Consider the following 27,741-nt stretch of genomic DNA (forward strand, 5'->3'; position numbering starts at 1 on the left):
GCCATAATATCAAGCACTAATAATGGTGGGCCCTAGAGTAGAACCCATCATGGGCCCCTCCTCTACATCATAGACGAGATTCACATGAAGATCGAGGACATAAAATTCAAGAGCGAAAGAAGGTTTCAAAACCACCATAGACATCTTGAGGACAAGGTGGTCGGAAGCGTGGTGGATTGTTACAATCCGACCACGTGGGTTAAGTTGAGTCGAGTTGAGTCTATTTATTTTTTAATTATTTCATGATGTAAGCCTTTTAGGCAAGTCTAATTTAGTTATGTGAGCTATTAAGGTAAGTCGAAATAAGTCATGACAGCCCTTAAGGCAAGTCCAAATAAGTAAAGACAACTCTTAAGGCAAGTCTAATTAAGTCAGGTAAGTCTTTTAAGACAAGTCCAATTAAGTCATGTAAGCTTTTAAGGTGAGTCTTAATTCGAGTCGGGTTAGCCTTTAGGGCTAAGTCCAAGGACTCATTGTACATCAGGCTTTTTTGTTATTCATCGAAGAATCTAAGAATCAAATAATCTAAGCATCTAATCATTGAGAGAAATCTAAGTTTAGCCAGTTATTATTTTCGTCCTTATCTTTTTATCATAGCCGTTATATTGTCTTTATCTTCATAGGAATAGATCATAACCGTAGACCCCTTACAAGCATTTAAACCCTAGCCACCTTTTATCTCCAGTAGTCACCCTATTACATGGTCATCCACTATCATCCTTGGCCATCCATCACCTTCCGATGACCGTCACAATGTTGGAAATTAGTGTTCTGCCTTCCCTAATATATCTTCACTATTTTATTTTTATCTTTTCATCTCGACTTCCGATTTAGGTGAAACCAGAGCCATTAAAATCCTAACTCACGAGACTACCTCCACCTAAATTTTCATAATCAACCAACGGACGGATCGTTTCAGATCTGGTCCATAACAGATGCATGAGAATGGAAGGATATGAAGACAGCAGAGAGGAAGAAGAGTAAGACGGGTTTGATATATGAGAGAGAAAGTTGGGAGTTGATGTTGAGGAGACAAAAAACCAATTTGATGTTTGAGGAGAAAAATAATGGGAAGACAAAGAAAAGAAAAGAGTTTGAGCAGTTAATAATTTAATTAGATGGTTGATAGCTTAAATTAAAAAGTTGAGTTGAGTTAGAGAAAGAATAAATTAGGATAAATCAGTAAACATAAAAAAATAAAATTATAATTCGAGAGAATACATTTCTGCCAATTGGAAAGCTGATGGGCATTTTAGTGTAAATTGCCCTAAGAAGGTCATACTCTCTGAGAAAAAATCAAACCTGTATAATAAGTGGCAAATTCTACAGCAAATCTTATTAAAAATTGCGAAGTTATGTAAGCCTTCCTTTTTCTTTATTCGTTTGAAGCAAGAATTGCAATTATAATATGTGGCTACATCCCACAGATTGCAGGAACTCTAATTAGAGGCAGTGTCCAGGGAACATAAGCACGGATATTCCTCCAAACGAATAACGACAGACATCAAAGAGATAAAAGATAGCGACGACACGAACACAGCCACGCTCCAGTTGCGCTGTTTTAATATCGCCTCTTATTTTTGTCCCACATAAGAGTTAATTAGCTGTTATATTATTATTATCGCTCTTCTTATCTTAATCCGACTAATGTTTTCGATTTAGTTGAAAAGCCCACAAAATTCCTCCACCGGTCGTTTCCCCAAGTAAGGACGTTAAAAAAAAGAAAAAGAAAAAGAAAAAGAAAAGGAAAAAGAAAAATAAACAAATAGAGGGGAAGAGAGATAGGAAACGTCGAGAAAACGGACGTAAGACATCTTTGTGGATGGAGATCGTTCCGCTTCATTCGCATCGGAGAGAGGGACGCCGGCGATCGGAGCTATAGCTCGCCGGAAATCTAACCCTAGCCATAACCCTAGTCCTAGCTCTGGTCCGGCGTTGCGTCGATCCCTCGAGGCCCTGCGCCTCGCGAGGAGCTCCTCCTCGTAGTGAGAAGATGAAGGGCCTCTTCAAGTCGAAACCGAGAACCCCCGCCGATGTGGTGCGGCAGACCAGGGAGCTCCTCATCTACGTCGATCTCCACTATAACTCCCGGGATCCCAAGCAGGAGGAAAAGGTCACATCCAATAACTTGTTTTATGTGGATTTTTGTTAGATTTTTGTAATTTGTTTCGGATCCAATTTTGGAATATGATGGGTATGTTTCAGCTTGGGAGTGAGCTTGATTTGGTTTATCTTCATATATGGAAAGTCTAGTGTTTTTTTCCCTTCTTTTTCTTGCGTGATTCGTGTCTTTCTGGATCTGGAATCGTGATTCTTTAAGAATGAACAAGATCTTTCGCAAATATTATGTGTGGTAGAAAACTTTTAACAACGTATTGGAGTTGTAATGCGTTGATATACTTATAGTGCAAATTAGAGAAGATCAGATAGTTTTGGTCTCAGGTTGCAGCATATGTTGTTGGAAAGGATTATAACGTCTCTTTATTCCTATATTATGTCTACTTTTATGAATTGTACATTAAATATTATAGATTAAACTACTTCTTCGTGTTGATCATTTCGTCTAACATAGAGGCTTCAGTGCTGTCGGTCTGCTGGCTAGTTTTCTTAGAGTTTGTCAACATTTTGCTTATGTACTTTCACCAAATTACTTTCTTATTGTCATCTCCCTCCTTTGACTCATTAAATATGTCTATTGGTTTCATATAGAAATATAAAGTCAAACAAGGATTTGGGTTAGGGGGATGCTCCGGTTTCTATACTATCATTTGGTGCATGAGATTAGGAAATGTTGATCATCTTTCAGTCCTTACATGGCGATATGTTTCTTGTAATTTAAAAGATTCAATTTTCTCGCTGGTCTCTTTGACTCTATATTACTTCAGAGATCTGATTAACTTGGTCAGTAGAGGTGTTTTAGTTCCAATATATCAAGAATACTCTTGCTTCTCATTTCACTCTATTTTAGATGAGTTAGTTAACTAGCACATTTGCTATTTAGGCTAGTTTTAAGTTTTTAATAAAGTATCTAGATTGGTAGGAACCTTGTGCATTATGATGCCCCTTTCTTCAGTTATTGTTGACAGAGTAACGTTCTTATGGAAGAAAGAAAGTGCCTACGATAGCTATTTAGTTCTGATTTTTTAGTTCAGTGATGTGTTTAATCACAGTTTCTTTATATAATAATCTTCTAGTAACAAAGAAAAGAAGAAAAGAAGGTTTGATCATCCAGGGGAATTCCTGATAGTTTTGTATTGTTGAAATTTTGATTCCCTTATATTGCAAGCAATATAACCAAGGAACATAACCATGAATACCAAACACTCTGTCAAACATTTTCTCCTCAACCATTTGGTATTCTTCATTCATTTGCTAGCTGATTACTAGGAAATCTCCACATGTAGTTTGTGAATGTATCAGAAATAAAAAGGATTTGAAAAGTATCTATTCTTGGACCAATCACAGCAAACTATTGTTTGAACTAGGTAACTATATATTTCTTCCTTAGATTTAATTGACAACATATTGGTGATTTTTGATGTATTTGTTCAACCACAGTTGTACTATAACTAAGATACAAATTATCTAGCTTAGTTGATTCATTTGTATTCTAGGCTTCAAGAACTTAAGATTGGGTGAGAACATCTGTGATGTTATTCTAGTATATAAGGTTTTTATTTGCATTTCAAATACATGGTCAGAAACAGGGAAGAATGAACATAGAATTACCATTGTACCTCTTTATTTTCTGATTTGATTTAATTGATAGGTGATTAGGGTTGGCTGGAACTTTGAAAGGATATCTTGTTGCCCTTTTGGATACTATTGTAATATGCCTTTAAGTAAAGGGTTAATTACATTAAGCCCCCTCAAACTAGCCTATTTTCACATAGACGCCTTATTTAATTTTTGTGACACTTTGACTATGTGAATTTCTAATTTCCCTCATCTCCCCTAGCATTGTTAATGGAAAACATCAAATAACCATCTTATCCTTAATTTTTTTTCCTCTAATATTAGAGTAAAATGGTCCCTAGAGAGCTTAAAATTGATTGCGTGACAGTTACATGATATTTTTTAATGGAAAAATCTAAAAAAAAATAATAAAAGGGGTATCGTGAAGGTTTTACATAGTTAAAGGGGTCAATGTCTCATGAAAAATAAATGAGAGGGTTTCTATAAAAATAGGCAATAGCTCATAGGATTTAAGTGTAATTATCCCTTAAGTAAAAGTTGATCATATGTGAATCATGGATTGAGTATTGTATCGCCGAAATGGATCGGCCGAATCGTCAAAATGGATGGCCGATAAAGTAGATACGGTCAATACTATCATTTTCTCAAGCAACTGATACCAATCCCGAAACTGATACTTAGAAGTTAGAACCTTAATGTAAATTGAAGATTTTGTTTAGATATGATGCTTTTCTATATACTGTTGGAGTCTCTTTGGATAGCTAATGCAAAATATTGAGTTAGTTAGGTAGGGCAAGTTAGTTTTTCCTCATAAAAATTTAGGATATGTCCTTGACTTGCATGAAGTTCAGTTATGAAGCTCACATGTCACTATGCAACGATCTTGTGCCTAAATTTTAGAGAAGTTATTACTTGAGACTTCTCATACCTCTGTGACCTTCACAAGTTAGTTGAGGAGGTGATGCATCTAAGAGAACAAATATTCATGATAAAGGTACGGTTATGTTTGATAGTAATAGGTAAATTATATTATGTTTGTTCATTCATAATTGAGGAAAGTACAATGATATAAAAAAGTGCAATTACAACAAAAATGTCAATAAAAGTTCCAGTTGAAACTCTTGAAAGAAATATTGATGATGATTAAGATTTTGACCAAATGCCTCAATATTGGAAGAGGTTGAAAGAGTTATCTGTGTTCCATTCAATTCATAAGGGCTAGATTTGTCCCAACTGGAAAGAGATTTCTAGAGGTTATTTTATACTATTGTTTCTTTGTTAGGGTGCCAAGGATCTTTCTTTAATTTATCCACATCATATTTCTAGTGCATGAGTAAGTGGAGCTTCATTGTTTATTGCACGTTAGCTGTTATGATATGCTAACTATTGAAGGTTTGTTTGAGTCTACAAATTCGTAAATTCTCCATATCTAATTATTTTCATTTTTGGGCTTGCAAAGAAACTTTTCATGATTTTAACTCTTCAATTATATGCACTATGTATTTCTACATTTGATTTTGAATATTGAAAGCATAAATTGCCATATGGGTTATCATATCCCATGCTTATGGGGCATCGAGACATGATATGGGGTGTTGCAGTTGACACCCCCAAATGAAGCTTTTGAGTTGCCTATAGAGGAAGAAGAGGATCCCTAGTCGGATCGGTAAAGTATTCTTAGGATTTGCATGAGAATAAGCTATGATCCACATACTCCAAAGTGGATCTTGACTTACTCTTAAACTAGATTGTTACTTATTCTCCATGATCACTTTAGGGTTTCAGCTTGAGAGAATGAGCTAGAGGCAGAGGCAGAGGTTGGTGCAATAATGAAGAGAGGCTTCTCTATTGCAAGGTTTTGAACCTCTAGATCAGGAATGATCGTCCAAAAGAATGATAAGTATCGGCCATATTGGTTGTGTCAGATGCTCGGATCGGATCATGCTATTTTTTATTATGTAAAATTCTAAATATTATTAAAAAATACAAGATATCAAAATATTTAGAAAAATTGATAGATTAACAAAAAAATAGAAAAACATTCACATATGAAGTCTAAAATCTAAAAAAAGTACTAATTTAAAACTATGATAATTTTGAGTTAGATTGATAAATTTCTATGCTTGTAAATTACTGTTGCAAAAGTGAAATGAAGAGAAAGATCTATATCTCTCTTTATTGTTGTTCTGTAGCAGTAATAAATGTGAGTTAAAGAGTGGATGAGCAAAAATACTAATCTGAGTTCACCTGAGTACAGAGCAGTTGAAAGAGCTAGTTGAATTGGCCACTAGATGAGTTCAGTGAAGTGTGATGGGTGGAAGAAGAGTATGTAAAAGATAGAGTAAAAGCTAAAAGTTTGAAAAGAAGGCAACTGGAGACTTTAATTACTGATGTTCCATAGGTTGAATTTATTTATACTCAATCTAAATCTTAAAAAAAAAAATCCAATTTCAACTACTTTTGGCAAGTTTTGTCGATACGACCGTAGTTGGCCATCCCATATAACTGGGCGATCCGTCTCACGATCAGCTGAAATTGGGATTCATGCTCTTTTCTACATTCACATGGAGGAGGGGTAGCAATGGAGGGAGGTAACTGTCAAGTATCTCACAATTCCTACGGTACGGCTAGGGTGTACCCCTCCATGCCATGCCAATGAGTGGGTGGCATGTGCGGTGGTTGTAGCATGACAGTCCTTGCTTGAAAGCACTTTGTTGTGAAAGGTTATATAATATTTATGAATTTGGAAGATTTATGTGTTCTAAAGGAATCCAAGTGTTAAATAGCATATATGTCTAACGTATCACTTAGTTGAATAAAAATATGAATTTAATTTCATACCAATCTTTGGTCGAAATTTTGGAAGTATGTGACTGTGGTTCTATAGTTTTATGAGAGGTTCATGCTATATTCTATATATAACCTATATTATTGTATTGGTTGCATTGGTAACTTTGAAGAAAAGTGCAGATTGTGACTTTGATAATCTCTGATCCCATTGTTTTTATAATTACCATGAATATAATGTTCAGATCTATCTTTGCAGATGGGAGAGCTCAGCAAAAATATTCGGGAGTTAAAATCTATTCTGTATGGCAATAGTGAATCAGAGCCTGTCGCGGAATTTTGTACTCAGTTAACCCAAGAGTTCTTCAAAGAGAACACTCTACGTCTATTAGTTGTCTGCCTTCCAAAATTGAGCTTAGAGGTACACACATTGATTGTTTGTTTATGTGATGTTAGTTACTGTATATGAAATGAATGATCCCATTTTTCTTAAGAACCTCTCGCGTATAAGGAAAGAGTAAAGGTTTTAGAAACCGTCATTAAGTTGTGTAAGTTGGACTATCTGAAGTGTGAGTTAGACTATCCTACTGTGTCTTGTATTGTGTACTAGTTACTTATATTTATCTTGTTAATTTATGATCTATCTTTGACCTTTATGAATTACTGCAGACTCGGAAAGATGCTACTCAGGTTGTTGCAAATTTACAGAGGCAACTAGTCCACTCACGTTTGATTGCTTCTGATTACTTGGAAACAAATAAAGATCTTTTAGATATTTTAGTGTCTGGGTGAGTTTAAAAGGCTTCCGGTGTGCTTTTGTCATTCTTTATGAAATCCTCTTTTTGAGTAGCAGAAGCAAGTTTAAATTTGTTATGAGCCCAAATGATAGATACAATATGTTATGCAAACTTACTATGCAGTGGATTCATTGACAAGTTTGGCTTTTTGGGGTTCATGTGGATAAATGTTTCCTTTACAAGATACATTTCTACGTTAACTTGCTTTAGCCTCTTTTAAGATCTTTTCTTTAATGAAGTGGTTATTTAATATTTAACTTTAGACTGAACTTGATCTTTAAGTTCTGGTGAATGTTGCTGATTAAAGTCAGAATCCTTTGCTTATAAGTTAATAATTCATGGCTTGTGTACTATTTGGCAATCTAATAGCCATCTGTTGGATTTGCAATTTCAAGTCCCATCTAATAACCTTTTGCTGGTTGTTTATCATAGTATAGAGGAATCTAGTCCAATAAGAGATGTACTTGTTTATCAACGAGAGTAAAGAGAGATTAATATTTTCTTTAGCATCTAAATTTAGGATACTGCAAATTAAGTTGTATTATGAGAGACAACTGATAAGAAACTGATATAGTTACTGCTGCCAGAAAATGGATATTTATAACTATATTTATTTTATGTGATCTTTGATCTAACATACATTGACCCACAATGATAATAAGCTTTAGATTGGCAATGATTGAGGTTTTCTAAGTTCTGTTAGGGCTGTTAAAAGCTGTTTGAAAGTTGTAATTTGATTAACATATTGGCCTAATCATTCAAAATAACAAGGATGGCAGACAATGCTATTTAATATTTATCTTTCTGGTCTTTCTGAAATTATCATGACTATATACATATATATGTTCTTACATGTGCATCGACGTATGTAAGTATATAAATGTACGAGTATTTATGTGCTTATGTATTATAAGTGCTGGGTATAAGTTCTGTATTATATTATACACTAGCTTGATCTAATGATTTCCTTGCTGAATTCATTTCTCTTATTTTTTCTGTAACCATGTGCAAAATAACATATTTGCTTGCAGGTATGAGAACATGGACATTGCTTTACATTACGGCGCTATGTTGAGGGAATGCATTCGACATCAAAGTATTGCAAGGTAGTAATGCTAATTTCTTGATTCTCTTGGTATTTTCTTACATGTCTTATGTCAAAAGTCATTGGTTCGCAGTTGTGTTAGATAACTTGGTCACGAAAGGCACCATATGTCTTTTCTCCGAGTTAAGAGCGGTGCAACTATCTTTTGGCTGTATTATAATTATATTACTTGCACTAGATTGGTGTGTGTTATCTTTGCAACTTCATTATCGATTAGATAGAATACTTCCCTGTTAGGTATGGTTTTCCAGCCATTGTCCTCTTTATAGTTGCATGTTCTACTTCGAACCAATTGGGTCAGAGATAAGCAATGAACAATTGTTTCATTAAATTCATTAGTGCCTATATGTTATTCCTTAAATTTGTCTATGTTCTTTTTGAGGTGCAAGTTTATAACATTCTCTTACTCCAAAAGTCACTGTCACATCTTCTTGAGTGTCTCTTTTAGGAGTGATTATCATTAGTAATATAATTTTACTGAGGAAATTTGCTACTATGACAGAGAATCATCAATTGGCAACTTTAAAAGCACTTTTTCCTTCACTATTTTGCAAATTATTTGATGATTTGACATGCAAATATATATAAAGAGAAGTACATGATGACTTTTATTTATTGCTTCCTGTCTGACTTCTTTGTTCAGATGAAATGATGTTGCTCACCAAGATTAGCATTTTCTTAAGATTGTTCTTTTTCTCTCTGGAGACTGCAGTGATAGGCTGATTGGAACCTTGGTTACTATGAGAATTGTTCATCGCTCATTTGCTCATTTAGTATAAAGAAGTTGAGAAAACAATTCAGGAATTGGGGCAGGAAGAGCAAATAGACTACATCACAGGATATAATACCTTCTGAAATGTGACTATACTCTTTTTTCCTAAATGAACCATATATTCTGAATGATAGAGAATTATCCCTTTTTTGTGATGTTAACTTGGTATGGCTGTAAGTGCTGTGCACCTTGGGGGGTGTTAGCCTTGGAAGAAACCTCCAACAATGGGGACAAGGGCGCTTCGTTCTCTTCAGATCTTGTAAGATCTCACGCACTAGGATGTCTTTCTTGTATTCACTATGATCCATGAGTTGATACTGACGCCGATGTTATTATACTAAGCAGCCTGACTCTGGAACATTGTTTCTATAATGATTCTAACAGTGAGGAGCACAATTTTGACTCAAATTGTGTGCCATGGAGTTAGAACCGTGAAACTGTTGCCTACAGAAAGATTCATCATTTATTATGCTGCATGAGAACTAAAAACTTTTAGATTTGATAATTTAGATACTAGATACAATAATTGTTACAACATCATTCAAGTTAAATTCAATGATCTTGAGATAATAAGAATTTATTAGGTGCTAAGATGTCTCATAGTGCAATGGTAAGGCTTACCTCCTTGCGTCCACTTAGTCATGTGTTTTGAGCCATAGAGACATGCTCCCTAGACTTTGAATCAACAGGATACTCAGCTGTGGGAGTAGGTTGTGGTTGGTCACCCATTGTCAAATCTCTATGGGGCAGTCTAAGTTGAGGAAGTAGATGCCTTGAATACAATGGCCATGGTTTCAAGTTTCACTCTTACGTCGCCCTTTCAAGTATCAATTAACCTGTCCAATTATCAGATTGAAGAAGCCAATTATGTCTAGCTTTTCAACAAGAAGATGTTTGGCCTTGGCCAACTAGCTCGAATGTTGCTTCAAACACTTGGATTGAGAACTTGACTTTTCATCTTTTTCTTTTCTACATAACTAGAAGAAGTTGGAGCAGACTATCCTTAACTACAGGTTTGCCAGAAATCTTGCATTTGAGTCCTGCTAAACACTCTTTACTTCATTATATTTTTCGATCTTTGATTTCTATGCCAGCAAGCTAGTCACCTGAAGTATTTTGCCCTACTAATTTATTCTACATTTTGCTTATGAGATAATTTTTTAGTGTAAGTTAGTCTCTTGAAAGTGGATATAACTTTTTGGGCTATGAAGCAGATATGGATATGGATACACCATATGATAATACCTGAAAAATAAGGATATGATATGCAGAAGACATATCTCATATATGTATATTTTTATGTCTACAGATATATATTAGTGTACTTATGTACTTGCATTCTCTTAATTTAGGAATTATATATTGTTGTTGCATGTGATAATTTATATGAGGAGACATCACAAAAGAGAAAAAAGGAACTACCAGTCATAAAAAAATATTCAGTTGTAGCACATGACTAGCTAAACTGAAAGATAAACAAGCCAGCTCAACCTATATTTTAGAAGAAATTGACCATTGTAACACGATTTCCTTAGTTAAAAATAAATAAGTGAACTCAATGTTTTTGCAACATGAACCTTCTAAATCTGATAAGAAATGAAAGGTAATTGTCTCCTTCAATTTGATTCTTATTGATACGAATCTCAAAAGTATCTAAGAAATACTGAGAAGTATCCACAACATTAATTTTACTTTTAAAACAAATCTAATACTTTTCTCTTATTAGAAAGGAGCAGCAAGCTGCTTACAACAGTCGGCCTATAGTAGCACCAGACTGGTCATAAAGGGCAAAAGCCCCAAGTGGATGAGGTATATCCTCACAGCCACAAACCCAAAATCAAATACTGTTGATTTTAGCTATGCTTGCTGCCCAGACAGCAGCCATATCTCCTTGCCTATATGTGTGTATAACTTTGGCATTTACAAATTGTTTCTAAAGGACCGTACATTTCTGAACTATAATGTAAATAGTAAAAGGGCAATTTAGCCCAGTTTGTAGTAGCTCCACCAGCTCTTGGGCATCTAGATCCAAATCCAAATTCCTCACTCCCAAGGCCATCTCTGCCCTCAGTGCCTCTAGTGCTCCCTTTGCCTCTGACCACGGAGGCCCAACTCCAAGCTCCTTCTTGCCCCCTACACATAATGGAATACCATTACCATCCTTCCGTATGAAGCCTGATCCCCGATCTAATACTTTCAGAAAGTATCTAATATGCATGTGGAAGTATCCGACGTGTATTGTTATATGATATGATATTCAATATGGATATGATGAGAATATGTAAGTATTTGTGCGTCCTAGCTTTTGGGATGTTATCTTTGATCATAGTACTTCCATGTTTTACTTTTTTCAATCTACTCTTGTTGCATCATTTGGTCCTAAAGATTTCTGTTTCCTTCCTTAAAACATATTCTTCTTATTCTCACATGATTGAAAACTATGGTTTCACGGGCATTTTGATTATATACTTGCAGGTATGTTCTAGAGTCTGAGCATATGAAGAAGTTTTTTGACTATATTCAGCTTCCGAATTTCGACATAGCATCAGATGCCTCTGCAACTTTTAAGGTTAAGCGATGCCTATTTCAATATTCTACTTTTTCAAGATTGTACTTTTTATGTTCTCGTTTATGGATTTGATATTTTTTTATTAGAACGAGAAACTTTCTTTCATAATCTCTTTTTAGTGTCCATAAGTATCGGGATACATGATATCAAAAAATTGTTATGCATTTTCTGAACATGTGCACATCAGATAAAATTTTGATGCTGACTTTTTTTCCTTCACTGGTACAAGCTAGCAAAACAACCTTAACTAGAAATTAACATAGAGGTGATATGAATTTTGGAAATTGAAGGTCTTATCTAGTTAAGCATGATTGTTCTAAGCGCTGTTGTGCTGCAATTCACGGTCATTTACGTGTGAGAAATTAAAGGGATAAAAAATCTTACCCAGTTTTGAATTCTAATAGGTTGACTCCCTTATGTGACTGATAAAGTGGATGACAGAGATCCTTGTGATGAATGAGAGGTGTCGTTCAAGTTAGGCAGTCATGCTGCATAGAGGAAGAGTACAATAACTTATAACCTCCAATGTGTTTTGCATTTTCAGTTCCTTCAGCTCCACCTTAGGCATGATAGTTCTAAGTGCTTTTCTACTGCAACAAGTGAAGAAGATTTGGTTCAACGAGTAGCAGGGAGCAGCGACAGAGAGGACCTTCACAGTAGGTTCTTGGCTTCTTTGGAATAGTCAAAAGACAAAAAGACTTCCATTTTGCAAGATAACATATCACAACGATCTCTATTGCTGGAAATTTACTTCAATTGTCTTAAGTCATAACATAGGTATGATTGGCTGCCAAAGTACCAATTTATTTGTCTGCATTATTATGCAGTCATTTAGAGGCTACCACATGGATGCCCTAAGATTACTTTTCTATTCCTTAGTTATTAGAGGGAACTATTAGAGTTTATTAGTTGATAACATAAAATTATTTATCTACCATTACTTGTGACCGATCGGGAGAAACCCATTCTTCTTCACTTCTCATCCCATTTTCTTCCCTTCTTTCCATTTTCTTCCGATCTTTTTTTTTTTAATCCGCTAGTCTCATTACCATATGGAATGTCTCTCTCAACTTTATAATAACTCACCTATCGGAGAAGACATAGCATGCCAAACATGTGGAGTATTTGCTATTACTGCTGTTTGTGTTAAAAGTCATGGGGGGAAGATATAAAGAGATAAGATAAAAAAATTTACTAGAGCTTAGAGGAGAGGGTTAGGAAAGAAGAGCGGATTGCCTTTTGTATTTCATCCTAAGGAAGGAGATAAGGGCAAAATTATCTAAAACATATATATTTTTTTTACGTTCATGAGGGTAATTTTGTTTATCTAAAAATAACATACTGTTCACATACTTAACATGTAAATTTTAACTCAAGGAAAGCTAAGAGATGAGTTTAGTTCTAGTTTTTTAAAAGTCTAAAAGGGATATTTATACGTTTTTATAGTACAAGGAGCAAAATGATATCGGGTCAAAGTAAAATAGGGCTAATTATAATTAAGTCATAATAAAAATAAAAATAATATGTAAGGCTGTTTACGAGCATGTGATCCCACAAACATGCTACATGTAAGCTTGCAACATGTTTGCGGGCATATTAGCATGTAAGCTCGCAACATGTTTGTGGGCATATAAGCTCGTTTGTAGGCTTACATGTAACCCAAAGCTTGGTTGGTTGTTATCATATTCTAGATTGACCCGGGTGGATAGTAGGTGAGCTGCGAACAAAAGCCCAAGCCTGGCTGGAACCTAACTCTTGCCTGCCCGATGTCACCTCTAATATCCCTACTAGTGCCTCACTATTTCTCTTTTCTCATAACTCTCTAACATAACATGCATCGTCATGAACTTATAACATAAGAACAATATTGTGGATCTTCTGTCTTGCAATGAGCATTAAGATCATCAGTGATTTTCTAGGAAGCGCATATGCATCTATACCCTAGTTGTATTGTATTGGATAGCCTATCAGATAAGATACTTGTTGGATTTTTTTGCATATATGATATTTTAAAAATATAAAAATCTATTACTCTAGGATAACTGAAGGATATTTCTTGCATGGTTCCTAGTTTCGGCCGATCCCACTCGGGATCGGCCGAAACGGATCCGGATCGGCTATGCCAAAACCAATCTATTGATTGGTTTCGGTTGGGTATCGGCTAGATCGCTCGATACCTGATTCGTTTCGGGTACGGCTGATACTGCCCGAGACGAGCATAGGTAAGAGAGAAAGAAAAGGGAAAAAGAGAGAGAAAGAGAGGGTAAGAGAGAGAAAGAGAGAGAGATGGAGCAAGAGAGAGGGAAAGAGATGGAGCAAGAGAGAGGGAGAAAGAGATAAAGTTTGTGAGTTGCAGCAGTAAGAGAGAGAGGGAAGAAGATAGGGGAAGAGGAGAGAGAGAGACATGGAGAGAAAATAAAAATTAAAAAACTATGTTAAAGAGGGAAAGAGGTGGTAGTCGGTGAGGGAGAGGGAGAGTTTTTAAGGGAGAGAGTTAGTAGGAGAGAGTTAATTAGGGAGAGAGTTTGATAAGAGAATTAGTAGGAGAGAGTTTAATAAGAGAGAGTGAGAGAGAGAGAGTTTGATAAAAAAGAGAATTAGTGGAGAGAAGGTAAGAATTTTTTTTAATTTGTGTGGGAGAGAGAGTATAAGTGGTAGAAAGGGGGAGAAATAGAAATTGAGAAAATAGTATTTATTTTTTAGTTTGTAGACTTTATATATGAATAATTTATATTTATATCTTATTATTATTTTTCTAAAAAATTAAAAAAATTTCTATATTTTAAAAATTATTTTAAAATACAGGCCGATACGGACGGCCAATACTGCTGATACCGTTGATATGGCCGATACGTATCGTTTTTTCAGACGGCCGATTCCGATCTCGATTCCGATACTTGGAATCTTGATTTCTTGTATACTATTGAAAGTTCAAAGATAATTAAAAATTGAAGATATGTGATGTGATAAGGAAAATCCCATTTGTGATGCACTCTAATGAGTAGTAAGTAGTTGCTCATCCATGCATGCAACTTTCTATTTATATTTTATTTTTTGCATATCATCTTCTTTCTCGGCTGATTTATTGATCGTTTGTTAGCTTAAGTCACATTGTCTATGGCCATCTTCAGCTGCTCTCTGTTCAGAATACTGGCAAAACTACTTTTTATGGTCATTGAATATCTCTTTTCAAGTTATTTTTTGTACAGTCCTAGTGCATCAAGCATTAGATTTGTGGCAGAATTCTGGTTTCTTGTGAACTGGCATGATGATTTTTACAGAATCATCAGTTTGCCTTTTGCTGAATTTGATGAGATGTAATAACATTATTTTACCTGCATAACAGGAGCTTCTGACAAGGCACAAATCAACTGTGGCAGAATTTCTTTCTAGAAATTATGACTGGGTGAGTAATGGCTTTTCTTGACAATTGACTTTGGATTACCGATTATTTCTAGAATGGATCATTAGCATAATTACTTTTAGGTATGTGATACAGTTTCTCAGATTAACTACGCAATTTGGTTCATTTCTAGACTACAACAAGCACATAATTAACTTAGACATCATCCGAAAAGCGCAACGTGTCTACCACCATGGGCAAAACAGTTGCTTACACACCAAATAAGGTTTTAGCCAATTCCTTATTGTGATCTTGAAGGAATGAGCTGGGATTAGAGTGTTTGGTTTGCACTGGTTATCCATCTTACTTGACATTCTTTAGTGATTAGAAAGGATTGGTTCTTAAATCCTCTGCTTGACGTTGCAAGCGAAGTTCGCACTTGATTTGCTTATATTAGAACTTTATGCTCTGCAATTTACTTTAGTAACTGCTTCTTGGGCTACCCTACAGGAGTCCTCATGCATTTGTGCTGATATGTAAGTAATTATTTGAACTAATGATTTTTAGTATATGATTTTTCATTTGTTACTTGTATGTTTTAGGTTCGTCACCTTCCTTTTCTACTCACCTTTACTCAAACTTGATGACAGAGATAGATATTTCTGTACTGCTTTCAGTTTTTTGCAGAATTTAATTCAAGGCTGTTGTCATCTCCCAACTACATAACAAGAAGGCAAGCTATAAAGGTATATTTGCTTTGTCTATGGGGTTTTCATTTCTTTTCCATCTGACACAGTGCAGGTTAACTATGACTCTAGGATCACCATCAAATGCTCTGTTCAATTCTTATTTCTATTTGAGCTCCTTCTCTATATTAATCCTGTAAAGGATTGTTTCTCAAATCACGGTTTTTGTGCATAGTTGTTACATCTGTTTTCTTCTTTCAGGTTTTGGGAGACATGCTACTGGATCGATCAAATTCTGCAGTTATGATGAGATATGTTAGTTCAAAGGACAATCTTATGATTCTGATGAATCTTCTCAGGGTATGTGTAAACCAATCAACCATAAGAAATACCTCATATAAAAATAATGCTGGTTACTTTTAAGTTCAATTAAAGTTCTCTTATTTCTATTTAAACTTCTAGGCTCTATGATCTAATAGTTTTTTATTAGTATATACATGAAAATTGTGTTTGTGGCATGCATCCAAAGATTCTGGGCTTGTTATTTGGAATGGAGATACAAAGGATTGTTTTGTTCTGCAGCTTGATTTGTCAAAGCAGATTCTTAGGCATGAAAATTCTTTAATTGTGGATGTTCATCTGTAAATTCTTGTATCTGACATTACTTCTATAAACTTGTTTGTTTCTGTCATTTCTCACTCAGCTACCATGTTGGATGTGTGCCTCCTGATTATGAGCTGCTCTGATATTTTTTTTCCAAGTCCTGAGCTTGATAAATCAGTAATTTAAATGGTCCTGACTTGATACACACACACGCACACAGATATATATGGTCCTTTAATAGGTTACGAAACGATTCTTTCAAGATCTGAATTTATTGCAGGAGACAGTCTGTGCAACCGAGGAAAAATATTCATCAAATATTCTCTCGTAATTAGAAAATTATAAAACCAAGTGAAATCGATCTGCGTTCACTGGGACGAAAATACGTATAGTGCGGATGATGGTGGTGGTGACGGGTAGAGTGGATGTTAGGGTTATAGTTGATACTGGAGATGAGGGTGGATAGTTGATGTTATTTAAGAGATAAAGACAAAGGGGAAGAAGTGGTCGAGATCCTAAGGAAGAGGAAGAGGAAGGACTCGATAGACGAGAGAGATTAGAAGTTAGGAGAGACCTTGCCAATGGTAGATATGGTAGGTTGGTGAAGGAGGAGATTAGGGTAGAGAGACTAGAGAAAAGATAGAGAGGTAAGAAAACTAATATTCTAATAGCATAATAATTTTGGCTGCCATCCACATCTTTATAGAAGCTAGCCAATAAGCTAAAATAATAATTATTAATCTTAATTCTAGTGGACTCCTGCCAATTATGTTCGAATGCGCCCGATCGTGTTCAAACGCATAAAAGGCGTTCTCTGTCGATTCCAACCTGATGTAGACGTTTGAATATGCCCGACTGCGTTTGAACACGCATTTTGCGTATTTTGCTTTTGCGAATCTGATGAAGGCGTTTGCAAAAGCGTTCAAATGTGCCCCCAACCGCTTTCGATTCTAACGTGATTTACAGAAAAATTATTTTAATGAAAACAAATAATCAATGCATTAAGAAAAGATTCTAACTAGGTGTATCATCCTTATGATTTGATAGGCTTCAGTTTTTCTTTAGTCGCATTGAAAAGTCAGCGGAGATGAAGTTTATTAAAGCCTTTCGACGTTGCATGGTGAAGCCAGAGAAGAAGCATGGCCACCATTGCTAGGGATTTTGCTGTTGTTGAGGCATGTGGATAAGACAAGAAGATTTCTTCTCGAGACGAACTATTATGATAAGTGAAGATCCATTTGTACTTAAAATAAGATCAGCTCATAAGTGATAAGTTGTGACCCTATATTACTTCAGATAATACCCATTAACCTATAATATAAGATGATCATCGTCTTCTCTTCTCCTTGCCTTTTCCCTTTGCTATTCTTATGGTAGCGTATATGGCTAATTGAGATGGAGAGTGGCATTGAAGATTGCCAAAATAGGTTCCTCTCTCTTTCAAGGTTTGAAAAATCGAGATCGAGATTCTAAAAGAACAATATGTATTAGCCGGATCAGTTGTATTGGTAGCCTGAATTGGATAGAATTTTTTTTTAATTACATAAAATTCTAAGTTTTATTTACAAGTATAGGAAAATCTCTAAAAATTTAGAAAACATGATGAAAAATAAGAAAATAATAGTTATTCACATATGAGCCCTAAAAAAGTAAACAAAAGTACTAACTACTCAAAAGTTAAAACCTCGATAAATATTGAGCTGGCTCTCGTAATTTTCTATGGTTGTCTTCATCACAATCACCATAAGTTTATAAATAATAATGTTTAGGGCCTAGTGCTCCAAAGAGTAATTACATCATATAAAATAGATTTTGTTGTCTTTGAAGAGGATAATAATTTTGTGTCTGAAGATACTAATGATACCAAAGAGGATAATAACCAGTTTGTTGGCTGTTGATACTGATGAAACTGAGGAGAATGATTAATATGTGAATTTTGTAATTAATATGTGGATCTTGTGTTTGAGGATACTGATGATACCAAGGAGGATAATAATCAATGTGGATTTTGTAAGCATTCAAATTTTAAATATTTAAATAAAAATAAATTAATAAACTAATGCTTACCAACAACATGTATATCTTTATGTAGTTGTTTGTTTCATTTGGAGTAGATTAACTTCTATCACTTTTTATAACTTTTGCCCACATTTATTTTTATTGACTCTTTTGCTAAGTCCATAGTCTGGTATAAGAAACCCATCTCAGACTTATCGTTATTGTTTGCAAGTCGTAATATCTTGGCAAGATGCTCAAATATTGCGGTGGCAATTGTAATATAATGCTAAAATACATTTTCAAGAGCTTTGTTCTCGAAGCTTCACCTAAACTTTGATTTTTAGGTTTCATATTTTTATAGACCACTCTACTGATGTAAATATTTATATAATCTCATCTTTATCGCATTATGCTTTCTAATGCTAGAAAATGAATGGCAAATTTAGTGAGGCCGGATCTGATAATTTATCTATCACCAGTCATCAGTCTAAGTAAATTTAGAATCTAACCATGATTCTATACGAAACTTGTCAATCTCTGACCTTCATGTATGACTATATTAATTTTAGAATCTTTGATAATATATTCTAACACGAGAACAAGATAATGTACGGCACATGACGTCCAATATAAATATTATCATTTTATTATAAGTAATTGTCTAGCAGCTTTATAATTTGTCCCGTTATTAGTAATCACTTGGACTACCTTTTTATTACTAATTTTTTTTACTACCTCATCCATCAGTAGAGATAGCCCTACCAATAAATTTTTTTTTGTATTTTTTATCCCTTTGAGAGCCGTCTTTATAGGTAGTCTGTGTGTGGGCCCTTTTTTTTTTGTAAGATATATCCATCAGTCAAATATTTTCAAGACTCTATTGTAAATGCTGTAACACCAGGAGTCCCAGAGCTACTTCCCTCATATTTTCTTTCTCCTTACATATGAATTGATCTAGATTTTTGAAAGCTACCACCAGGTCCACCACCGTTTCTTCTCATTTCCTTCTATCTTTGTGTATTTTTGCTTTCTTTCATCGATTTCCTCATCTATCTCACTTAATCATTTTCTCCACTTTGGTCATTGCTATAATCATCAATATTTTTATGGTCATGCATCAATTTTTAATAAATCATTGGTTCTCTTTTTTGTGCAGTTTGTTTATCTTTCTTTTCGCCTATTAAATGAACCAAGATTTGATATTTTTATGGTCATGCCTCAATTTTTAATAAATCATTGGTTTTCTTTTTTGTGTAGTTTGTTTATCTTTCTTTTCGCCTATTAAATGAGCCAAGATTTCATTTTTGACTTCTAAACTAACTTGAGTGTAAGTTATATTTCATTGTCTTCCAACCAAATATTCTTTGATGGTTGACACCGCCACTCATCTTCTTTCCATATTAGTTGTCATTCACACATTTTCTGCCTTCGCTAAGGGTGATGCAGTATTGTCGGGCAATGTTGGTATCTTGTGACTTTTTTTTAGAGCTATTCTAATTTTACTGTAAACACCTAAACAGAGATCAAACTAAAAATATAAATTCTAATTCAGAAATTTAAAAATACAATTTCTGCAAATTAAATAATTCAGAAAAAAATTAAAATACAATTTCAGCAAATTAAATAATTCAGAAAAAAATTAAAAATATAATTTCAGCAAATATTTAGTCTCAATTTCAGCAAATTAAATAATTCAGCAAATCTTTTAATTACAATTTCAGCAAATTAAATAATTCAGAAAATATTTATTCATAATTTCAGCAAATTAAATAACTCAGCAAATATTTAATCATAATATTAGTAAATTCAGCAAAGAACAATTTGAATTTTGGAGAGTTATTGTGTGGAAAAAAAATCAGGAAAGAGAAGAAAAAAAAAAGAGATTAGTGAGAAGAAAATTAAAAGAACAATAATTTCTTCTTGACTTACACCAAAAAGAAGAGATTAGAGATGGAGAGAGTGAAAGAAAAAAAAAGTGTAAAATTATGGTGCAGTGAAGGAGAAGAAGAAAGAGGAGAAGAAAGAGGGAAGAGGAAGAAGAGAGAGAGAGAGAGAGAGAGAGAGAGAGAGAGAGAGAGAGAGAGAGAGAGAGAAATTGAAAAATTGAGAAAAATATTTAATAAAATTAGAAATTATATATCGGAGTTAGTCGGAGTTCGCCGGAGTTCATAGGAAGTAGATCTTTCCGTTAGAAAGAGAAAAAAAAGAAAAAGAGAGAGAAAGAGAGAGAGAGAGAGAGAGAGAGAGAGAGAGAGAATGAGAAGAAAAGAGTAAAGAGAGAGAAAAAAATGTTTTGGCTTAGAGACATCAATAATTGATGTCCCTGGGTTGGATCCATAATGGATCTAGCCTGGTTTAATCAAAACTGACCAATCCTGGTCGATCCTAATCATTTGATAGGGATTGGGCTTGGAGCGGGATTGCCCGGTTCGACGAACCTTACTCTCTTTTACTTTCTTCTTTCCCATGCAATGTGGTGATGTGTTAGCATGGGCTGTGCCACAAACATGACAATCTATACAAATATTTTAAAGGATATGCCATAAAATCATTGGGATCTTTTAAAATTTTCATGGTGGCTAATTGTAGTTAACTTTAATTGATGCATCTAAATGACCAAATTACTTTCTTTCTCTAAGCTTAGAGTATTATGTCTCTGGTTTTGGAAAGTTTCAAAGACTTGGATTCTGATCTAGGTCCTCATATACTGCGATATCGAGTAAAGTTAGATAGTTTCTTGAGCCGTTTCAAATAATTTAAATGAGGATTAAGTGATCTTTCAACAATCTAGATTAAGTATTATTCATCGTTAGTTTCCAATAATTTTGTGGCAGCACCTTTCCTGAATAGTAGAGTGAGAGTTAGAGAAGAAAAAGAAGAGGAGAAAGATAGGAGATCTAGGAGGGATATGAGCGTTCTGTTTTCCTCAAATCCTATCAAAAGGTAAAATTTCTTTCGACCTCTTCAATATTTTCTTTGCTTTACAATCTAGAAACCAATTTGGGATGCACAAATGATCGATCTAGCTTTAGGTTTGCTAGATCTATTTTTTGTAAGTCATTTTATATTTGGTGCTAGACCTATAAAAGATGCTCTTTTTAAATGTAGGAATCAAAAGGAAAATTTGGTTTCCCCTAAATTTGCTCCATATATTAAAAATCTAAAGTTAATATGTCAAATTCATTCTAGTTGAGTCAAAATTGGTGGAGGAATATATTAGATTAATTCCATATAAGTTGAATTGAACCCAAATTTTATATTTTGACCTAACATCATATTTCCACCTGATTGTTGCTATATTTTTAACTAAATAGTCATTACAATATTATCTAGTAATAAGAGTCTCTCATGTATGCATTAGAGTCTTTATGATGTGCATAATGAAATTTTGCAAGCATAGAGACGGTTCCTTGTAGTTCTAATTGTTATATATGCACATTTTGTAATACATGACCCATGATTTTAAAACTCTGAATATAATATCTATGTGTTTAGTAAAGTTAGAATTAATAACTAGGAGCTTTTTATTTACTTTTGATCATGGATCGTAGTATTGGCCGATCTTGAGATGGATTGGCTGATACGGATAGAGCGATCCCAACCTAGGTCGTAGCATGAGAGAGATCTCCCATTTGCTTCTTTCTCTCCCAAGCCATACGACACAAATCTGGCCTTGATCGACATTTGGCGAGCTCCTCCAATGAAGATCCGTCAACCTCTGGCAAGCTCAAGTATGTATGTTATCTTTCTATTTTTTTAAATTTTTTTTCCTTTCTTCTCTCTTTTGTATCTCACACTTTCCCTCCCTTTCTCTAGCCTCTCCTCTCTTTCTTCCCCTCTTTTGTTTTCTTCCTTTTGTTTTCTTCCTTTTCTCTCTCTCTCTCTCTCTCTCTCTCTCCGTGTCTATTACTACAACAATCCTTTTGCTATAGTAATAGAAAGCAACAGAGAAGGGGAGGAAGAGAGGAACGATTCTGAGAGAGGAGGAAGAAAGAGAGGAGAGGAAAGGATACAGGGAGGATAGAGAGTGTGCTTGAGAGAGAATAAAAAAGAGATGGGAGGGAGATGTGGAAGTTGGGAGTGAGAATTATTTTAATTTGTGTGAGAGTAAATGGGGGCGAGAGTCGTACTTTTTTAATTTTTAGATTTTATTTGAAAGTTATTTATATTTATCTATTTGTCTATTATTAATTTTCTAAAATTTAGAATGTTTTGTATTTTCAAAATAACTAATAGAATTTTTATATAATTAAAAAATAGTCTGATATTGAATTTCAATACTAGAGAGTAATACGACCGATGAGTATCGTTTTTTAGGGTGGCCGATTCTAATCTCGATATTTTGAACCTTGCATCTGATCATGTTAGGCTTGTGGAATTATGTTTTTGCTATTATTTTGAAGTATTATATGAACAAATTATGAAAATTTGTTCTTGCATATTTATTTGTTTAGTTGATGTAGGATAAGAGAAGGTAAATTAGAACGTTAGAACATTGCTTCATTAGGAGACCAAAAGAAAAGTAGGGGTACGGTGGAATTTTATTTGACATAATTTCTTTCAAAATTGTACTGGAGGTGATGTAATTTTAGTAAAAGATTAATGAAAGAGATCAGTGATAATCCTGCCAAATAACACCAATTTTCATTAAAACTAAGTCCTATTTTTAATAATCAACAAAAGTATTTTCTGTGAAGAGAAACCTAAGTGGATGAAGCTGGCTTAACTATGGGCCTAGTTAATCATGACTCGGAAGTTCTCACAATTTTTCCATGCCATGTGGCAGAGAAATTGAAGCATTCAATATCAATTATCTCATCTAACTGCTCCATGACTAGTTGCATCCCTATCCCTTTTAACTCCTCCATATGTCAAAAGAATGTTGAAAGGAATATAAATGGAAATGAAAGAAAATATATTTAGAGAGATTGTACATATTTCAGTCCTATTAATTAGCTTTAATTGGAGATCTGCTTGATTCTCCTTATCTTTTTTTCATTTTCATAGTATTTATTAGGTATTCATATTCCAAATGTTCTATTTACCCAATACTCTTGATTTTGTTTGATTTCCATGAGATCACTAACATTTCGATATATTTGGATTATTTATATCTATTTGTTGACTTATTCTATCAGATGAAAACTCGTCTGAAATAAAAGATTCTTCCAATAAACCAGTATTGCTTAGTGATATAGTTTGGGATAGACTTCATACAAATATTTAGCTTTGATTAGTGTTGCCTCATTGCTACAATAGATAGTCACTGCATAGATGTGGTGCTGCCTCGTTCTGACATTGTGTGCAAAATCATTCATGCATCGCTGAAATTTGTTTATGCGCATCTGTTCACATTTCGTTGTAGCTTTTCTGTTTACATTGTTTGTCTTTTCTAAATTTTGCAGGAATCAAGTAAGAATATTCAAATAGAGGCATTTCACGTATTCAAGGTACAGTTCTTGACTTTATTCTGCTTGGTGTACTACTCTTTTTAGTTGACTAAATCAGGGTTTTCTACTTTTTGTTGCAAATGTCAGTTGTTTGCTGCTAATAAAAATAAACCACCTGAGATTGCAACCATACTAGTCACAAACAGAAGCAAGCTTCTTCGTTTTTTGGCTGGATTCAAGATAGATAAAGGTAATTCTTTTGTTTCAATTAGGACACTGTTGAGTACCTTGACTTTATCTTCCTTCCTGCTTTTACATGGAAACCTCGTAACCAATCTCTCAGAAATTTATCATATCTTGTTATTCAAGTTCTTTCAGTAACTGTGTGGTGTTTCACATTGTGAGAGCAATTTTGCTTTGATAATTTTTCCACGTTGGTTACTTGAGAGCTCATATCCGACTCTTTGAACTTGATATTCTGTGGCCACAACTAATGATACTAATATCTTCATTTCCTCCAGAGGACGAACAATTCGAGGCAGACAAAGAGCAAGTTATTAAAGAGATATCAGCGCTGTAAGAAAGAGTTGCCTATACGAATAATTATTATCATGTAATTGTAAATTTAGAAGATTGAGTTGGACTTGCACTGTCCCGTGGTATGTTCTGTGGTGAGACACAGACCATTGTATGTATCTGTACCAAAAAAAAAAGAAAAAAAACTTGCAACATGCACAAATTGGATCAAATCTAAACTGTGTATTAATTGCATGACAATGTGGTCGAGGGAGGAAATAAGATGTATGCAGCTATATCTCCATTGCTGGATACATTGCAAATGTTTTCTGTGACATGTACAAATGAGACAGTGATTACCCTTAGTCATGCTATTTAGTGATGCTCTTTACTATATCTTATTCGACTTTTTATTTAATAAGCTTTTATGTATTCTTTCTTGTTGCTTCTTGTTCATGAAATCTTTCCTATAGAAGGGTAGGTAGTACTGATCCGCAAAATTTTGCTGCAATTCATGTTATAGTTTGTGGATCCTAGTAGACTGGATACATGATGTATGCATCAAAAACAACAACAATCAACCTTTTTGTTTCAGCAATTTGGACTGGGTATTTATATATGGTTATATCCACCCTCTCATCTACCTCATCTAATGTGATTGCCACTAATAGGACATGGGCTCTCTATTTATAGGTGAGGGCTGGATCCCTTTAGTATTATAACTCTTATCCTTATCAGATCTTACTGCATCATGCAAACACAGGAATTCTTTAACCAAATAGAATTTTTTTTTAATAAATTAGGAAATTGTAATCTACTCAAATCGATTGGGTCCATAAATATAGGATAATAAGTCACCAAAGAGATAACTAAATTAATTAGTGGTTATCATATATATTAGATCATAATCACTCAATTGGTTTTTCAAATCCCACTTTGAGGTAGGACCCACATCAAAACAATCCACATCCAATATTCTCCCACTGGCCCATAATCACGTGTAGATTTTTTAAAATATTGATACAAATTTTGTATACATACATATGGAGAAACAAATTTATTTATCAATATAATGTTGAAAATAGAATATGCGCACAATTTTATAATATCATGAGTCAATATCTTTAACTCAACGTAGAAAAATCAATGATAAGAACTATGCAAGTTTTACTGCAATTTCTTTGTGTAGTTCCTTTCGTAATTACAGTGCTAGTTGTTCTAGGTTAGTATCGTAATGTGATGTCCTTATATGAGTTTTTATACTTTGTGCTCATTAATAGACACTATTTTATGTCTATTAAAGGCTATCAACTTATAATGCCTTTTTTGGCCTTTACTTTATTGCCTGTAATAGCACTTTAATTAACATGAAAAATGTTAAAAAGAATAAAATAATAAAACTGAAATGCAATGTCAATAATCAGATATCATATCATATATCCCAATTTGAAAGCAAACCCATGTTGTTTATATGACTCAGGTGTAGTCATGGGAGCTGTAAGTAGCATCGCAGTGTTGATGTAAATAATTGACACGTAGCCTTTATTTATTCTCTCCTTAGCAACACAATATTATTAGCGAAGATAACAATTGTCGTATTACCACAGTGCACTTAGTGGCCTCAAAATAAAGTTCACCACTTAAATTTTGTGATAAAATTCTTTAATGGCACTGCAAGAGATGTGGCTTTCAAACATTATACTCTGCATCCATCATGGATGATAAGATCAATTTATGTTTCTTGCTCTTCAAGAGAATTGCATTAGCGAGCATAAAGATATATCTTGATGTTGATTTGCAGTAATTTGAATTTCTAACAAAAACTAAATCTGTGAACCTAAAAAACTTTAAGAATTTATTATTTACTAAATATCAATGTGTAATGGTCGAGTTACTTTTTAATCTACTAAGTATTCTCACTGCATAGATATTTGGATGAGTACACATTTGAGAGTACAACCGGCTACCATCAATAGAAGGATAAGAAATATTCATTATTTCTACCATTTTAATCATATTCTAATACGGTTTGGACTTGACCAAACCACCTCGAGCTGGATCCAACAGGATTAGATCCCTAGTTATCTTATTTATTTTGTATTTGCTTATTGTATTTGCATTCTAGCCCTTATGTCCTAGTTATTTGCTTATGTTGATGTTAGGTCAATCGATTGGGACGGCCAAACCGACTTGGAACTAGTAGTCACCTATATAGCCTTGTGGTGTGCACTGGGGTGGATTATGATTGATTTTGACTACTCTTGACCTAACTCTCACACTCTCTCTACCTTAGCTCCCTTCTACCACAGTAGCCCTAGCGCCGTCGTCCCCTACCTCTTTTAGTCAGACCGAATCTCCTAGACTAGTAGAGTCAGTCCACTTCTCCCACTTCTTCCTCTCTTTGGTTATACTGTCTTCTCGCCCTTAGCGCAATCTGCAATATCATTGACCTCCAACACCATTAAATCCATGGCCTAACTTTCCATCCCCATTATTATCGACATAATCCACTCCATCCTCCACTGCTAAAACCCTACAAGTTCCCTACCGAGCATGATTACATCAGATTGGTATCAGAACTAGGCTGTCCTTGCCACACTTCTCACAACCATGACGATGACCAAGGCCATGTTGGCACGACATGTGGCAAAGGATACAACTCCAACTACGGTGAAAACTTCGAAGGCCATGGCAGCGATGATCATGGGACCTAATATTGAGCCCTCTCAATCCAAGTGCATCTCAGCAATCTTATTGAGCAGATAGCCATTACCAACTAGATGCTCATGGACATGCTTAGGGAGACTAGAGCATTAGGGGGGTGGGAGCGCATGACTGACGTCACGAAATAGATCCTACATGGGGGCTCAATGTCATCGGCATTCGCATCGACACCGACATCCACCTTTCCATTGGCTCAACCACCTCAATCTAGAGAGCCTCTCATAATGTCACCCCCCTAAACAAGTAGGATTGGTCCTGCACGGACTTGATTGTGGTTGAACCTTAGTGGAGGGGTTCCCTGTTAGGTTTCAACTCCTAGTGTGACCAAGATGAGCTTCCACTACAGGTAGTAGATGACCATCGTTGGAGGGACTACCAACTAGTCATGGTACACCATCCACCCAGACTTGGCCTAGATACGACTTGGAGCGAGACAATAGATTGTAGGCCAGGATCCTATGCCTTGACTATCCTTGGTTCAAGGGTAGGCATCCGGTCGATTGGATGTACCAAGTGGAATAGCTCTTTCTATACCAAGGAACACCTAAAGAGTAAAATTTGCTACCAGTAAGCTTTCACTTGTAAGGGCCGGCCTTGCATTGGTTTCAGTCGGCCAATGCCCAAGGAGAGCTCGATCAGTGAAAGGATTTTTGTATCAAGCTGATGAGACAATCCAATACCATGCCATATGAGGACTTTGATTCCTTCCTCTCAAAGACCATCCAGAAAACAACCCTCGAGACATTATGAGAGGA

General features: G+C 34.8%; 1 protein-coding gene across 1 annotated transcript; it reads left to right on the plus strand.

The window, feature by feature from the left end:
* The first annotated feature begins 1,756 nt into the window (after positions 1–1,756).
* LOC140773610 (putative MO25-like protein At5g47540) lies at positions 1,757–24,656 on the plus strand. Its single transcript, XM_073116254.1, has 11 exons — positions 1,757–2,113; positions 6,743–6,904; positions 7,153–7,271; positions 8,312–8,386; positions 11,633–11,726; positions 15,073–15,132; positions 15,747–15,815; positions 16,017–16,115; positions 23,762–23,806; positions 23,894–23,996; positions 24,268–24,656. Exons 1-11 carry the CDS (start codon positions 1,994–1,996, stop codon positions 24,324–24,326), a joined length of 1,005 nt encoding a protein of 334 aa, XP_072972355.1. The 5' UTR covers positions 1,757–1,993; the 3' UTR covers positions 24,327–24,656.
* The last annotated feature ends 3,085 nt before the right edge of the window (positions 24,657–27,741 follow it).

Source organism: Typha angustifolia, chromosome 13 (assembly GCF_048772165.1).
Source record: "Typha angustifolia cultivar Huaian chromosome 13, ASM4877216v1, whole genome shotgun sequence".
NCBI lineage: Eukaryota > Viridiplantae > Streptophyta > Magnoliopsida > Poales > Typhaceae > Typha > Typha angustifolia.